Source organism: Notechis scutatus, chromosome 4 (assembly GCF_049901735.1).
Source record: "Notechis scutatus isolate UNSWTSFEM ecotype Mainland chromosome 4, rNotScu1.2, whole genome shotgun sequence".
NCBI lineage: Eukaryota > Metazoa > Chordata > Lepidosauria > Squamata > Elapidae > Notechis > Notechis scutatus.
In genome coordinates, this window is record NC_142012.1 from 10,631,339 (window position 1) to 10,644,503 (window position 13,165).

At 37.0% G+C, this 13,165-nt stretch overlaps 2 protein-coding genes across 4 annotated transcripts in view; one reads left to right on the forward strand and one right to left on the reverse strand.

Moving 5' to 3' along the window:
• PAQR3 (progestin and adipoQ receptor family member 3) overlaps window positions 1-13,165 on the reverse strand; it is a 360,815-nt gene that overhangs the window by 297,088 nt on the left and 50,562 nt on the right. The window lies entirely within an intron of this gene.
• BMP2K (BMP2 inducible kinase) overlaps window positions 1-13,165 on the forward strand; it is a 57,509-nt gene that overhangs the window by 9,076 nt on the left and 35,268 nt on the right. For all 3 annotated transcript variants that reach the window (XM_026676451.2, XM_087962752.1, XM_026676452.2), the window contains exons 2-4: window positions 9,786-9,904; window positions 12,265-12,370; window positions 12,966-13,108. In XM_026676451.2, the coding sequence (XP_026532236.1) occupies window positions 9,786-9,904; window positions 12,265-12,370; window positions 12,966-13,108 (368 nt within the window). The remainder of the gene's footprint in view (window positions 1-9,785; window positions 9,905-12,264; window positions 12,371-12,965; window positions 13,109-13,165) is intronic.

Consider the following 13,165-nt stretch of genomic DNA (forward strand, 5'->3'; position numbering starts at 1 on the left):
CCCCACTTGAACTGAATCTGGATAGTTCTCAAAGTAAAACAACAATAATACGAAACAAGTAAAATAAGAGCAAAGAAGGCATACTTCCTGGGTCCTTATAGATGACATTGTTTAATCAAAAGGACTGGGAACATTCCTCTCTTCTGGATGGTCATATATTGAATTAATGTACAGGTAGTCCTCAATTTACAACAGTTTGTTTAGTGACCATTCAATGTTATAATGGCACTGAAAAAAGTGACTTATGATCGCTTTTCACTGTTATAATCATAGCAGCATCTCCAGGTGATCAAAATTCAGACACTTGGCAACTGACTCATATTTATGACGGGTTCTAGTGTCTCGGATTTATGTGGTCATTTGCGACCTTCTGACAGCAAAGTCAATGGGGAAGCCAGATTCACTTAATAACTGTGTTACTAATTTAACAACTACAATGTTTCATTTAACAACGGTGGCAAGAAAGATAGTAAAATGGGACAAAACTCACTTAATACCTGTCTCACTTAGCAACATAAATTTAGGGATCCATTGTGATCATAAGTCAAGGACTACCTGTATCTACAATAGAAAAGAAGGAAAAAAAACTATTAAATTAGTTTAAGTTAAAACATTATGCATAAATTAAAAGACCAGGTAGAAGAATACCTCACTCCCTGAATCATGCAAGAAAGGTTTAAGTGAAGAGATCATCATAATATCGATTGTATCAAAGTATCACTCTACTTTTGTTTTAACTTGTTTGGACTGCATGTTTACACTGCATAGCTAAGTAAACATTTACAGGTGTGTTTGGTTGGGGCTTCCTTTTCCCTGGCTGGAAACCGCAGTATGTTAAAGTTTCTATAGCTTGAAAAAGAATAGGAGGAACTACTCCTCCCCCTTAAATTTAACTACCTTTCTGGCTTCTTTAGAAGACCATTGTTGTGTATGTGGGAAAGACGTGTAAATATTTTTAAATGAATCAATATAGATTTAGTTCAAATGAGTAATTGAGGTGTACAGATGTGTTATTGTATCTGATTCATTCGTATAACTGCTTTAATGAAACTGCTTCTTATACTTGAAGTAAATTAAAAGTAGGTTTTGGTGGGAATTGTCTACAATACTTATGACAGTTTACAAAAACATAATCTAGGAAATTGTGAGCACATTTTCTTAGATATTTGTAGAGGAAGAGGCAGCTGCTGGCTATTATTAGGCATTAGGGAAACTGTTCTGAAAACGATAACATGAAGTCTTTGGATGTATACTGCTTACTTCATGGGGGATTATTTTATAACAGGGAGGAAATTCTACTAAATAACTTTGATGCTGTGGAAAGAATGAATCAGTGAGGATGTTTGGAAATTCATAAAATAAAATAAAAATAGCAGTTAGGGAGGGGTTATTCTTAAGAATGGCAATGAGAAATCTAGAAGTGAGAGAAAACTTTGGGAATTGGTAGAATTTATAATGTAACTTTATTGTTATATTTGTGTAGAAAAGAAGGAGATTTGGCATTTTCTGAATATTTTGGTCTATAGCTCCTATCATCCTGTCCATTAATGATGATGTTTTTCTACACCATGGTGAAATATTAATTAGTCAGAGTTCAAATCTAACTACCTTGTTACAAAAAAATCTATTTGAGAGTCATGAGTTTGTAGTGGGGTTAAAATTGAATAAATAAATCTATGAGACAAAGAGCGCATAGACTTAATTTGAAATATACTGCTTAGTATACTGTATCAGCTCTGTTCAGTTAACAAAACAAAATGTTTTGTTACAGAAATCAATTGGCATGCTTGTTCAGAAAATGTATAAATTAAAGGAAAATATGTTAGTATTTTGGGTGGTGATTTTGAATCATTTTTGCTGTGCTGATTCCACATAGCCAGGCTTTCTTATGCCCTTTTTGTATTAATTGCTCTAGAAAAAATTAAATATGTATGCAGTTTTGTGAATCAAACAATAGTTTCAATTATATTTTCTTTCAAAAAAAATCTGTAGAAGCTTGATTTAGTCAAATATATTGCTCTGCCTCATGATAGTTGTTTTCAAAATTATCATATTAGTGAAATTTACACATGATGTTTTAGAAGCTAATTTTTTTTCAGTCTGACAAAATAATATTTGAATAAGCTATGTATACACCGGCTGTCATTTATTTACATAAACTGATTACTGCTTGGAGAAATGAATACAGATGCTTTGTCTAATGATATACCAGTGGTTTCTTCCTGCCGTTTTTTGTTATGGATATACTTTTGTTTATATAATTTAAAGTTGTAGTTCTTAGTTGTTTGAGACCAATATGTACAGACAGTTCTTCACTTATGATCGGTCACTTAGAGACCATTTGAAGTTATGACCTATCTGAAAAAGGGGACTTATGATCTGGATCTGAAGTTCTGACGGTTCCTCCCTGGTCATATGACTGCACTTTGGGTGCTTGGCAACACGGCTGCATTTACTGCTGTTTGCAGTATCCCATGGTTATGCAACTGCATTTTACAACAGTTTTGCTGAAAACCAGCACTTTTTCAGCAAAACTGTTCCATAGTGAACAATGGGTTCACTTAAGGCTTAACAACTGCAGCATTCATTTTACTACTGTGACGTTCACTTAATGACCACTGCAAAAATTTGACTAAAAAAATTGACTATTATGGTTTATGACTGTAATGGACAGGCTCCGATTTATGATCATAATAGAAAGGCTTCATTATGGTTGTAATTTAAGGACTACCTGGAACTACCATGTGTCACCCTAGCTGTTTCTGAGTGATCAGTGTAGGGAGAGGCTGGATAGAGAGGGTGTAGGACCTAGTAATAATGCACATACTGGGAAATCTTTAATAAGATTATGCGATCTAAAAGTATTGGGAAAGTTTTTCAGCAGTCTTCAATTTATTGTCCCAAAGATGCTTTTTCAAAAGGCAACCAGAACTGAAGAAACTTCTTGGATGAGAAGCAAAACGTCTTCAGGGTTGTTAAGTCCAATTGCCTTTTGAAAAAAGCACCTTTGGGACAACCATGACCTGGATGACTGAGAGTTTCCATAGGCATCTTCAATTTTTTGTCCTTTAGCATTTGGTAGTATCTTAGATTCTTGAGTGGAACTGTCTGGATCCATTTTAGTTTAGCTTCAGATCTGGATTTGGATCTGAAATAGTTTTTATTGTAGTGGTTGATTATATATGCAGGAAATTGGAACTGTTCCTTGAAGATCAACAATGATAGTAAACTCCTTTTAGACTAGTACTGTAAAACAGAGGTCTTCAACCTTGGCAACTTTAAGCCTGGAGGACTTCAACTCCCAGAACTGGCTGGGGAATTCTGGGAGTTGAAATCCTCCAGGCTTAAAATTGCCAAGGTTAGAGACCCCTGCTGTAGAACATTCAGGTTTCCTCATTATAGATAGTCCTCCACTTATAGGTGAAACTCAAAAAATTAGAATATCGTGCAAAAGTTCATTTATTTCAGTAATGCAACTTAAAAGGTGAAACTAATATATGAGATAGACTCATTACATGCAAAGCAAGATAGTTCAAGCCGTGATTTGTCATAATTGAGATGATGATGGCTTACAGCTCATGAAAACCCCAAATCCACAATCTCAGAAAATTAGAATATTGTGAAAAGGTTCAATATTCTAGGCTCAAAGTGTCCCACTCTAATCAGCGAATTAAGACGTAACACTTGCAAAGGGTTCCTGAGCCTTTAAATGGTCTCTCAGTCTGGTTCAGTAGGAATCACAATCATGGGAAAGACTGCTGACCTGACAGTTGTGCAGAAAACCATCACTGACACCCTCCATAAGGAGGGAAAGCCTCAAAAGGTAATTGCAAAAGAAGTTGGATGTTCCCAAAGTACTGTATCAAAGCACATTAATAGAAAGTTATGTGGAAGGGAAAAGTGTGGAAGAAAAAGGTGCACAAGCAGCAGGGATGACCGCAGCCTGGAGAGGATTGTCAGGAAAAGGCCATTCAAAAGTGTTGGGGACTTTCACAAGGAGTGGAGTGAGGCTGCAGTCAGTGCATCAAGAGCTACCACACACAGACGGATCCTGGACACGGGCTTCAAATGTCGTATTCCTCTTGTCAAGCTGCTCCTGAACAACAAACAACGTCAGAAGCATCTTACCTGGGCTAAAGAAAACTAGAACTGGTCTGTTGCTCAGTGGTCCAAAGTCCTCTTTTCTGATGAGAGCAACTTTTGTATCTCATTTGGAAACCAAGGACCCAGAGTCTAGAGGAAGAATGGAGAGGCACACACTGTAAGATGCTTGAAGTCCAGTGTGTAGTTTCCACAGTCTGTGTTGATTTGGGGAGCCATGTCATCTGCTGGTGTTGGTCCACTGTGCTTCATTAAGTCCAGGGTCAACGCAGCCATCTACCAGGAGATTTTGGAGCACTTCATGCTTCCTTCCACAGACGAGCTTTATGGGGATGCTGACTTCATTTTCCAGCAGGACTTGGCACCTGCCCACACTGCCAAAAGCACCAAAACCAGGTTCAATGACCGTGGGATTACTGTGCTTGATTGGCCGGCAAACTCGCCTGACCTGAACCCCATAGAGAATCTATGGGGCATTGCCAAGAGAAAGATGAGAGACATGAGACCGAACAATGCAAAAGAGCTGAAGGCCGCTATTGAAGCATCCTGGTCTTCCATAACACCTCAGCAGGCTGATAGCTTCCATGCCACGCCGCATTGAGGCAGTCATTGCTGCAAAAGGGGCCCAAACCAAGTACTGAGTACATATGCATGCTTATACTTTTCAGAGGTCCGATATTGTTCTATGTACAATCCTTGTTTTATTGATTTCATGTAATCTAATTTTCTGAGATTGTGGATTTGGGGTTTTCATGAGCTGTAAGCCATCATCATTACAATTATGACACATCACGGCTTGAACTATCTTGCTTTGCATGTAATGAGTCTATCTCATATATTAGTTTCACCTTTTAAGTTGCATTACTGAAATAAATGAACTTTTGCACGATATTCTAATTTTTTGAGTTTCACCTGTACAACCCTTTGTTTAGTGACTGTTTAAAGTTACAACAGCAGTGAAAAAAATGGTTAACAATCTTTGAAGAATCTTTGTAAACTATGATTGATTCATACTGTGGCAGTGAGAATTTTAATGGATTTTCAGCAGCAAGATCACATTGCCCCGTGAGGATTGTATTCATGACTAGTTTTGTTTCTAGCATAGTTCAGAAGGTACTTTATGACTTCATGACATTGTAGAGCGTCAGTCTTATAAGGTAATCCAGATCAACAAACAGATGCCACTTAGGCCTAAAACTAATTTTATTAGAATGGCTGTATAACAGTAACAGAAACTTGCAAGTTTCAATGTGCTTCTCCTTGTCCTTCTTTTGTCTTCAAATGAATTAGGGAAGTGCCTATTTTAAATGTTTTCTAAATATCTTTGTATTGGAGTAAGTAAGTTTGTATGATCATTGCTTTGCCCTCTCTCCATCAAGACCATCTTCTGCACTCTCTACACAGAGGCTGCTTTGTCCATGTCAGTGTTTCTGCAGCTTAAGATCTGATTGAACTGGCCCTTCCCTGCGTCCCCAATTATTGTGGAGTTATAGTGGAGATAAAGGAAAAATAACTTATGAGTACTCTTAAATGATGGAACCCTCTTCCCTCGGAGACACAGTTGCATTTTTTAAGGCCATCTTTTGCTAGGGGGCAAGGACCTTCCTGTTTAGGAAAGCTGCAGCCTACATTTTATTCTGTGATTTCTGTCTGCTTTACAGTAACACATTCAATCTGCAGCATTTCTAAGCTGCCCCAATTCCAGTGGACTCTGTCAGTGAGTGCTAAAAAAAATAACAAGACAACTAAACAATTAACATTCCTTTTAAAAACTAGAGTGATGCCCCCATTCAATTTGGGTCAAAGACACAGTAGAGTAAGACCATTTTGAATAGCTTATAAAAGCCCAAGAGAGAGTGGGTGAGGCATCGTCTCTCTGGGAAAAGAGAATTCCATACGAGTATTCTGAATTTTTAAAGTTCTTTTTGTATTTTAAAATGATTTTAATGTTGTTCTGTTTTCAAGGGCTAGCCCTTTTGAGGAATTTGTATACTATACATTTTAATATAAAAAGAAAAACATAGTGTAAGATTTTGAAAAATGCCTTTTTGCCAAAATAACTTTTCCAGTTTTTCAAAAATGTAAATTAAGTGAATTAAGGTAGCAAAATTAAAGTAACTGGGGACTCACATGAAAAGAAGGAAGACATAAGTTGAAAGATTTAGAATATATTCACTTTTGAAAACTACACGCTATATTACATTTTAACAAATGTATTATGTTATAAAATGTTATGCATTGGAACCCACCACACATAAAGTGGACTTCTGATAACAAAAATTCAAATAAAATAAAACTTAGTCTATTAAAGTTCTGTAAGTCCCTTCTTTCTGTAAAAGATCTAACGATAAATAGTTACTTCTTTAGAAACTGTATACACAGGAATTATTTTGGAATGCAGTATTGATGAGAGAACACTGGTGAGGGTGGGTGGGTGATCAATAAATTTTAGGATGTGAAATTCCTATAATTCTTTATAGACAGAAAAAATGTCGATATGGCTTGAATTTACTAGCATTTATAAGCTCCTTCTGACAATGCCTGTTTGCAGTAGTAGTTGAAGCTTCAAGCTAGAAACAGGGAGACTGTGAGTTCTAGTGCCACCTTGGGCATGAAGCCAACTGAATGACCTTGGGCCAGTCACTTTCTCTCAGCCCTAGGAAGGAGGCAGTGACAAACCACTTCTGAAAACCCTTGCCAAGAAAGCTGCAGAGACTTGTCCATAATCTCTGCATTGTACTCTAAATATACTATACTGTATGTAGGATTTAGCTTTGGTTCAAAAAAGTGTTTTAAAATACATGACTGTGACTTTTATCTTGCGTTGTTTCTGGGATTGCGTGATAGCCATGCCATTTCAGAAGGAGATGCATCTGTTTTAAAAGGTTGCAGATAGGTGCTTTGTTCCCATTCCAGTCTGCTCCAAAGCAACTTTTTGGAATCTTATCTGAAATACCATATAATCTTAATGTGAAGAAAATGTGTTCAAATTTTTTTTTTTAGGCTGTGAAAAATGGATTATTGAGAAATATTTTTCTCTAGAACTCCAGGGTTCAAAAGAATGCAGAGAAACACTTTGAAAAGGGACCAAGAGAAAAAGGATATGAAACTCAATCTTCAACTTATTTTTTAGGAGTGTCCCTAACAATTTTATTATGTAGAGATTTTTTTTCCTTTATTGTTTTTAATTCTTGCTAAAATTGGGTGGAGGAACCTCTTCACAACAAACTATGGAGGGTGGGGGAAAGTCATTTCTACATGAAACTACAGTATGCCTTTTTTTCTTGGTTCCTTGCAGAGAGTTTCCCCCCATTGATTCTATTGGACCCATTTAAGTCCTTGTAGAATCCTAGATTTCTGTGAAATGCAGTTTCAAAATCCCACTGTTGAGTTTTTGAAACTTGTTTGCTAGGGTCACTCTAATGGGGCTAGTTTTAGTTACGGAAGCTCCCTGAAACTTCATTTGGAATGGGAATAAAACACATTGGTGCTTTGGCTGTTTCTAAGGCTGTGCAGTGCAAAATATTCTTCAGATTGTCTGGAATGTAGCACCTGTCTGCAACTCAGATGCTTTTCCCCCCTCCAAATCACACTTCTACTTGTGCTTGATTATAGAAGTACAGAAGAAGTTGCAGAGAGATGCAATTTTTGAATCCCCACATACATTGAAACACTTTTTTGCCTTTAAAGTTGAAGTTCTGCAAAGCACTGTTTGTTGCTGTAAAGATATTTAATAAAAAGAATCTCTTAAAAATATAGGAGCTTTAAATAGCATAGTCTCAGAATTTGTTATGGAGTAAGCAGTAGCTAGGGAGAGGGTTGCATACTTTGTGTGTAAAATCTACTTTAAGTAGATTTAACCAATATTTTAAATATATTTAAGGGGGTTATGTGCTTTCTACATAAAACATGGCATTTTTGACAAGGTTTTACAGTGATAAAGAGTTTAAGGCTATGAACATGCCCACAGATGCTTAGTGACTACTTTTGTGGAATAGAAGACTTGCAAGTCTTATTCTCACATTTTGCTTTTATCTAGTCAACAACTTTTCTTATATAATTCTATACATAATTGGTCTATCAATCATAAAAAATCTTGAATAAATATAGTGTTGGAAATAACCAAACATCAGTACAGTGACATTCTTTAGGTTATTACAGTTTACTGTCTGGAACAGTGATAGATTTAAAAGGTGTTAGGATATGTTGCCATCTAATGGCAAAAAATACTTGCTTGAATCTGTGCTTCGGTAGTTTCAGACTTTAATAGGAACTTGTTGGTTTCTCAGTGATGATGAAAATAGTGATCCAGGTTTTTTTTTTTAAAAAAATATACAGTATTGGTCGTTTAAATTGAAAAGCTATGGGAGAACATATAACCTTGACATATTCAGTCTTCTGTGCTGCTGGACTACTCTTTTGCTACAGAGTCAGTTCTTAGAAAAGCTACTGTTTATTGCAAAAGTTCTTTTGAAGAATAATTAGGTGTTTTAGCATATGTGTTAAGTGTTAATATAATCTGCATTCTGACACATGTCACAAAATGACAGCCAGTTTGGTGTACAGTGTTTAAGATGCTGACCAGAAGTCTAGGCTTTCCTTAGTCATGAAAGCCGGCTGGGTGGTTTTGGGCCAGTCACTGCCTCTTAGTCCTACCCACCTGATAGGGTTGTTAATGTGGTGAAAATAAAAGTCAGATAGGATATTGGGGCATGGAGTGCAAGGGGCCAAAAGGGCATAGATTGGGGTTAGATTGGCAAATGAGGGGGAGTGGCAGCACCCCTGCAATCATAAAGTGTGAGTGGACTATGCCCACATTTTGATCATGTGACAGTGGGGACACTAATGGCCGTAACTTTGAGCACCGGTTGTAAGTCCTTTTGTTCAGAATCGCTGTAACTTCAAAGTGAGTCATGAGACGTTGCTCATCTTGTAAGTGATATGATATCTCGGGAACTCCATGTATCCATCCATCCCATTTATCACATTTCTACACAGCCTATCTCGCTTAGATGACTATGGATGATTTACAGTTAAGAAAACATTAAGGTTAAATTCAGAAAGGATTTGCTTTTGATGGCGAGAAAACTGGAAGAAGTATTTAAAAGATGGTTTATAAGGAATATTGAACTAGATAAATATTTAAAACTGGTAATTATATAAAAGCTGTATTGTAGAACAAAAATTTCAAACTTAAAGTTGTTGAGTATGCTATATCAGGATTTCATATGAAATTTGTTTTTCTAGTTTGTATTAACTTCAGCTGTGTCATTAAATGTTTCTAAAACTGTTTGCCCCTGTATAAACCGTTCTGTGAAACAAAGTTCTGATATTTCATAGCATGTTTGCAGAAGTTTCTATGAAGTAGTGGAATTTACAGTAATAGTTACTTTTTGAATAAAATTTCCTTCTTTGATTATTTTGATACGTTGGTTTTCCAAGTTTGGATTCAACAGACTGCTTTAACCTAATTCCTTCTTTCTAAATAAACGAATTTCTGAAATGTGAAAATAATGGGCATTTGTCCTTTACTGCATAATTCTGTTTGCAGTTTTTCACGTAGTTCTATTAAATGGAAACATTCAAGAATATTAGTAATCATTTGAATTATTTTTTAAGAAATAATCTTTTAGCTTCTTAATATTAAAAAGATGAACTTATTCATAGCACTATTGTTCTTCTAGGTGGCTTTTCCACGGTACTTCTTGTGCGTACTCATGGTGGAGTTCGATGTGCATTGAAAAGAATGTATGTAAATAATGTTCCTGACCTCAATATCTGCAAAAGGGAAATAACAATAATGGTAAGTTGATATAAGTTTTGTGTTGTATGTACAGTATATATGTGTGTGTGTGTATAGTTCAGAAATGATGCATTAGTTTGTAAGCTAATGTTCGAATTTGTTTTCATTGTGTTGAAATGTGGTTCTTTGATATGAGGAAATCACTGTGGTTAAATTATAGAAATACAGTATATTGTAAAAACAGTTTATTTGTGGGTTGTAGCATTTCACATTTCATTTCAACAGTTAGTGTTATCTGGGAGGGTTGGACAATTTGCATTTGTAGAACTGTAGAGTTCTACAAATAGAAGATAGGTACACTGTGCTTGAATGTACACTGCTCAAAAAAATAAAGGGAACACTTAAACAACACAATGTAACTCCAAGTCAATCACACTTCTGTGAAATCAAACTGTCCACTTAGGTAGCAACACTGATTGACAATCAATTTCACATGCTGTTGTGCAAATGGAATAGACAACAGGTGGAAAGCATAGGCAGTTAGCAAGACATCCCCAATAAAGGAGTGGTTCTGCAGGTGGTGACCACAGACCACTTCCCAGTTCCTATGCTTTCTGGCTGATGGTTTGGTCACTTTTGAATGCTGGCGGTGCTTTCACTCTAGTGGTAGCGTGGGACACATAAGTGGCTCAGGTAATACAGCTCATCCAGGATGGCACATCAATGCGAGCTGTGGCAAGAAGGTTTGCTGTGTCTGTCAGCGTAGTGTCCAGAGCATGGAAGCGCAACCAGGAGACAGGCCAGTACATCAGGAGACGTGGAGGAGGCCGTAGGAGGGCAACAACCCAGCATCAGGACCGCTACCTCCGCCTTTGTGCAAGGAGGGACAGGAGGAGCACTGCCAGAGCCCTGCAAAATGACCTCCAGCGGGCCACAAATGTGCATGTGGCTGCTCAAATGGTCAGAAACAGACTCCATGAGGGTGGTATGAGGGCCTGACGTCCACGGGTGGGGGTTGTGCTTCCAGCCCAACACCGTGCAGGATGTTTGGCATTTGCCAGAGAACACCAAGATTGGCAAATTTGCCACTGGCATCCTGTGCTCTTCACAGATGAAAGCAGGTTCACACTGAGCACATGTGACAGACGTGACAGGGTCTGGAGACACCATGGAGAACGTTCTGCTGCCTGCAACATCCTCCAGCATGACTGGTTTGGCAGTGGGTCAGTAATGGTGTGGGGTAGCATTTCTTTAGGGGGCTGCACAGCCCTCCGTGTGCTCGCCAGAGGTAGCCTGACTGCCATTAGGTACCGAGATGAGATCCTCAGACCCCTTGTGAGACCATATGCTGGTGCGGTTGGCCCAGGATTCCTCCTAATGCAAGACAATGCTAGACTTCATGTGGCTGGAGTGTGTCAGCAGTTCCTGTAAGACGAAGACATTGATGCTATGGACTGGCCCGCCCATTCCCCAGACCTGAATCCAATTGAGCACATCTGGGACATCATGTCTCGCTCCATCCACCAATGTCACGTTGCACAACAGACTGTCCAGGAGTTGGGGGATGCTTTAGTCCAGGTGTGGGAAGAGATCCTTCAGGAGAGCATCCGCCACCTCATCAGGAGCATGCCCAGGCGTTGTAGGGAGGTCATACAGGCACGTGGAGGCCACACACACTACTGAGCCTCATTTTGACTTGTTTTAAGGACATTACATCAAAGTTGGATCAGCCTGTAGTGTTTTTTTCCACTTTACTTTTGAGTGTAACTCCAAATCCAGACCTCCATGGGTTGCTAAATTTGATTTCCATTGATAATTTTTGTGTGATTTTGTTGTCAGCACATTCAACTATGTAATGAACAAAGTATTTAATAAGAATATTTCATTCATTCAGATCTAGGATGTCTTATTTTTGTATTCCCTTTATTTTTTTGAGCAGTGTACTTTTAAACATCTCTCCGGAGTCAATTTTGAAATGCTGTGCATTCCTAACTATTAGATCACTTTCAAAAAGAATATAGGAAATACAGTTTAATTTGTATAAAAGTTTTAATATTTATCCAACTTGTTTCCCCTTTAACCTGGCTTTCTATATAAAACCTCAAATTCATGTTTTGTTGAATTGCCAGATCATGTTGAATAAGCTTTAAATAATTTAATGATTCTAAGCCAGTAATAGAAAACACAAAAAGAGTTTCATAGGTTTATTTAGAAGAGATTAAACTTTTCCAGATAGTACATTGGTGAGATTCTGTATTCAAGATAATAACAAGAAATGAATACTTATAAAATGTCTAATACATCATAAAATAACTAACTGATGATTAATAGTTTGCATTGAATGATAGTTTGCAGTAGAATTAAAAGTTAGCATATTCTTTTTTTTTCTTTGTACTTAAGAATGTTTCTCTTTTTTACAGAAAGAACTGTCTGGGCACAAGAACATTGTAGGGTATTTGGATTGTGCTGTCAATTCTGTTAGTGATAATGTGTGGGAAGTGCTTATCTTAATGGAATATTGTCGTGGTAAGTACATTTTTTGTCATCTTAATGACAAAAATAGTTGGCTAGCATGCAGTGTTTTGGACAAAATTATAGCAGCTTTGGAGATAGTTACTGCAAGGTGAAATAGACTATCCACAGCCAACCTTATTTGCTAATGTTCCTCCATTTTGTTGCTTCTTGTTAGAAAGCAAAAATGGTACAAAAACGACAGTGATCACTCATATGTTAGGGCTATATGAAATATTCAGAGCACATTTCATTTAGAATCAGTATTTTAGGTTGATCTGCAGAAGATACTTTCTCCAATGCGGTGCAATTAATTTTGTTATTTATGCTTGGACTGCAGTTTATTATCCCTAAACTGAGACTTATTTTTATCCAGCTAATTTGCCATTTAAAATTAAATAAAAATGTTTTGATTTAATTTGTTATTATGAAATGCTTACATTAACTGTATTCTTAGTATTTATCTCTGATAAATAATAGATGACATCTAAACTTTTATTTTGAAAAGCAGCATTGTGTTAAGTATTTCAGGGTTTTGAATATTTAATGTTTCCAATCTTACAGAATTGAATCCAGTCTGCTATGTATTATTTTTATTCCTTCTCTCTAGCTGGGCAAATAGTGAATCAGATGAACCAGAGATTACAAACGGGCTTTACTGAATCAGAAGTGCTAAGAATTTTTTGTGATGCCTGTGAAGCTGTTGCTAGGCTGCACCAATGCAAAACTCCCATTGTTCATAGAGATTTGAAGGTGAGAAAAATTGTGACCGAAATCCATGCTGTTCCTGTCTATGAATGAATAATTATA